Genomic DNA, 3,744 nt, shown 5'->3' with positions numbered 1-3,744 from the left:
TTTGATGCAGAAGCCGGGGCTCCCTCTCTATTTAAGACAAAAAAGTTGCAACGGTGAGTTTCAATTACAATTGGATGAAATCACTGAGATAGAATTAGGTTACTCGTAACTTAAAGCGAGAATTAGTCACACTCTGTTGAACTAACATCGGGAGAAGGGAACACGTGAGCACGATAAGCCGCGTAGTATTCTAGCGCTGGAGGCGAATCTTCTCGCTGGTTGCCGCTCTGCCTACCTGGCTGGCCAGCCGGTCCCGTTCCCAGCTGCTGCAAACCGCACGTTGCCGCCAGGAGCAAAGCAACAGTGCCAGTGCCGCCAAAATGTACCTATCGTACGCGGCGCAGTAATGCAGCTATTCCATCCTGTCCTCTGCGTTCTCACCTTTCGGCCCGCCCATTGTTTATTCACGGCCGCGAGAAGAACAAGCTGGCACGGTCCGGAGCCTATATATACGCACAGCTCACCCGAGCTAAGGCAAAGCATCGCATTATTTGATCGACAGTTCGACAAAACAGAGCAAGAACGATCGTGAGCTGTTGCTCGATTTGGATCCATGGCGGCCGAGTTCGGGTGGTGGCCGATGTCGCCGTGGCTGAGCCCTGGCGCGGCGTGGTTCATCTTCTTCAACGTCCTCGTCGGCGCCATCGCGCTCATGTCGTCGTCCCGGGAGCAGCAGCAGCAGGACGGCCGCGAGTCGGGCGCCCGGCGCAGGCTGGCTCGCACCGCCTCGACCGTCGTTCTCGACAGCCTGCGCTCGATCTCCATCTTCTCCTTCCACTCCGCGGGGGACTACAGCGTCGCCTGCTCTGCGCCGGCGCCGGCGCTCCACCACGTGCAAGAACAGTACCACACGTTCCAAGAACAAGAACCACAGAAGGAGGAGGCGGCAGCGGCATCGGTGGCCGAAGAAGAAAGCATGGCCTTGCCGCAGAGCGCGCCTGGCGCTGCGGCGGCAGCACCAACCGCGTCCCCGGCGGCGTCGGAGAGCCAGGTGGAAGACGACGACTCCTCCATCAGCTTGGACGAGGCATACGCGCTGGCGCGCGCAAAGCGGCAGCCACCAGCGGCTGCCGCTGCCGATAAGGTGCCGGCCAAAAAGGAGGCGGCGGCGGATGCCAAGGCGCGAGCCGTCGGGTGCGGGCGGGGAGCAGAGGAGGCGGAAGGGAAGGCGGAGGTGAACGCGCGGGCGGAGCAGTTCATCCGGCAGTTCCGAGAGGAGCTCAAGCTGGAGCGCATCAACTCCATCCTCAACTACACCAGCGCGCTGCGCCGCGGCGCCGGGGCGGCGCCACGGTAGTCGGTTGCGATCGGGGGGCAGCTCCGATCGTCTCGATTGGTTGCGTAGAGGGAATATTTTCATTTGTTTGTACAGCACAGAGGGTGGTGCCACAGCATACACAGTTTTGGATTGTTTACTGTACCACATATACGCAGAGATAAAATGCGCAAGAGTAGCTCACAACACGCATCTTTGGACTTCCGATGAATACCGGCAACGTCGACTGGTCATGGAAAATTATGTGCAGCGTGAGCTCGGTGGTTGGCAGCAGGGCCGGTCTCCTTGAGCTTCGCGGTCGGTTCGAACTCCCGATGAATGACGATGGCAACGGTTTTGGGCGTCGTTTTCATTCCTATTGGCGTCAATGTGGAGTATTGATTCCAATCGGGTGTTGTTTTCATTCATGTAGGCGTCAATGTGGAGTTTTGATTCCAATCGAGATGCGAGTGGTTTCAAGTTCTCCGGATGAAAACCTATGTCCAGCGTTAGCTCGGTGGTTGGCAGCAGGACCGGTCTCCTTGAGCTTCGCGGTCGGTTCGAACTCCCGATGAATGACGACAGCGGCGTCTTTGGATTTGTTTTCATTCCTGTTGGCGTCAATGTGGAGTTTTGATTCTAATCGGGCGTTGTTTTCATTCATGTTGGCATCAATGTGGAGTTTTCATTCCAATCCATGCGAGTGGTTTCAAGTTCTCCAGATGAAAACCTATGCTCCATACGGTGACGGACGTGTCAATACCTTGTTGGAGTTGTTGCCTTGAAGCTTTTGGCCTTTGCGGTGCGACGGGTTTGCGGCGGAGGGGCATTTTTCGTCTCCACGAGAACGGGGTCCCCTAATCCAACCGGTGGACTGCAACCCCGGGAAGTAAGGACTCCAAGCTAGGTCGCAACCGGAACCCTCCCGGGAGCCCGGGGGTCATCCCCGAGAAGGAGTGTATCTAGCCGGCAAGCGGCCCTCAATCGGGGATAGGCCGATGGGACTCGACCTAGCCTGCTCTTCCTCCCCACGGTGCATCGTGTCGGGCGACAGAGCCTTCCAGCGACATTGATCTCATGCACGCATCGCCTCTCCGCGTGGTGCCGACACATGTGGTAACCCCCTTGCCATTATAAAAGGAGGGACACACCGGATGAGGGGAAACGATGCTACAGAAGGGAAGGAAACAACTAATCCCATCCCCAACCCCTGTAACTAGTTCATCGCCAACATATACATCATAGTTGGAGGGCGTAGGGTTGTGTGGTGACCCTGCATACCACTGCATGTTGTAGTATGCTAGTCGTTGATATAACATTCACGAAGTACCAATCCGCAAGTATTACATCCCTCAGAGTAGTACAACAGAACATAGCAGGTCCATAACTCATTCATTTATTATTACAAGCAACATGTACATATCATCTCGGAGCTCCTCTTGGGTCCTAAGAGGAATACTCCTGGGTTCTAGGCGAACCCGACTTAACTTACAATATAAGAGTCTTACCAAGTCATACATTTATTCTCCTCGAGCAGTTAAGTACTAAGAGTTCGTACTGCTCGGATAATACTACTACTTGGTAAGTCTAAGCCTGCTCTCCTCCGGAACCCTCCCCGGTTCCGTAGACTATAAGGTAGTCTACACCTTCAACACCTCTAGAGAGGTCTGGTTCTTCATAGCCGATGACTTCGGCTCCTTCAGGGTCGTCGTTGTCCTCCTCCGGTCGATTCGGACAATCTAAGCGAGGGATTTAAGAGTGGTATGAGTACGAGCGTACTCAACAAGTTCATTATAGAAAAGAGGTGTTTAATGCACTAGCTACGATATCAGACCAGAAAGCCTAATACCAATGCAGGTTTTGATAATCATTTCTTCAAGAGGTTGCTTTTATTCGGAAGAACTATGTCCGTCGGCCTTCACCGGTTTACTAGAACTTCATGGAGTTCCTTTCCGGCGGCGTTCGCGAGTTCCAAATCCCGGAACATGGAGTGACGAGGTCACGATTCATTACACTCTGCGAGAGGTGTGTTGCTTTACCCATAAGAGATCTTAACCTTGGTGCCAACCCGGCAGCTTTCCCGTCCACACTTCCTTCGGTGTGAGGCCCGGTATAAGGTCATAGCCAATCATATTCCTCTGCTACCTCATACACCCACCCTTTGTTGCATCCCCGACCCTGGATCCTCGCCGGTCCTCTTACACCAATTAAGGATGGACCCCGACCACGACAACAATCTGGGATCGAACCAAACTCCTTCGCCGGTAGATGCAACCCCTCATAGACCGCAATACCGTGGGGACTTTGCTGGGACCCCCACCCTACAACCTGATCCTCGGGCGACAAGTGTAACTACGGTCTCTACCGTGGGGACTTAAGGCTTCCCCAGCCTACCGCTTGCCCCCTTGGAATACAAGTGTCTACGGTAAAGCACGTCCGTTGATGTACAAGAGGTGGAAATACAATTGACTATTCCGTCCCACTCCAGA

The 3,744-nt window shown here is 54.4% G+C and overlaps 1 protein-coding gene across 1 annotated transcript; it reads left to right on the top strand.

Moving 5' to 3' along the window:
- Nucleotides 1–403: 403 nt before the first annotated feature.
- Nucleotides 404–1,951, top strand: LOC124682698. Its single transcript, XM_047217335.1, has one exon. The coding sequence runs from the start codon at nucleotides 554–556 to the stop codon at nucleotides 1,295–1,297; it is 744 nt and encodes a 247-aa protein (XP_047073291.1). The 5' UTR covers nucleotides 404–553; the 3' UTR covers nucleotides 1,298–1,951.
- The last annotated feature ends 1,793 nt before the right edge of the window (nucleotides 1,952–3,744 follow it).

This window comes from Lolium rigidum, chromosome 1, assembly GCF_022539505.1.
Source record: "Lolium rigidum isolate FL_2022 chromosome 1, APGP_CSIRO_Lrig_0.1, whole genome shotgun sequence".
NCBI classification, from domain to species: domain Eukaryota; kingdom Viridiplantae; phylum Streptophyta; class Magnoliopsida; order Poales; family Poaceae; genus Lolium; species Lolium rigidum.
Note: the sequence above shows the minus strand (reverse complement) of the source record. Positions and strands in the feature narration are given on the sequence as shown.

What these genes read in the sequence shown, in the direction of transcription:
- LOC124682698 (XM_047217335.1), top strand. Translation starts at nt 554, where the DNA reads ATGGCGGCCGAGTTCGGGTGGTGGCCGATGTCGCCGTGGCTGAGCCCT.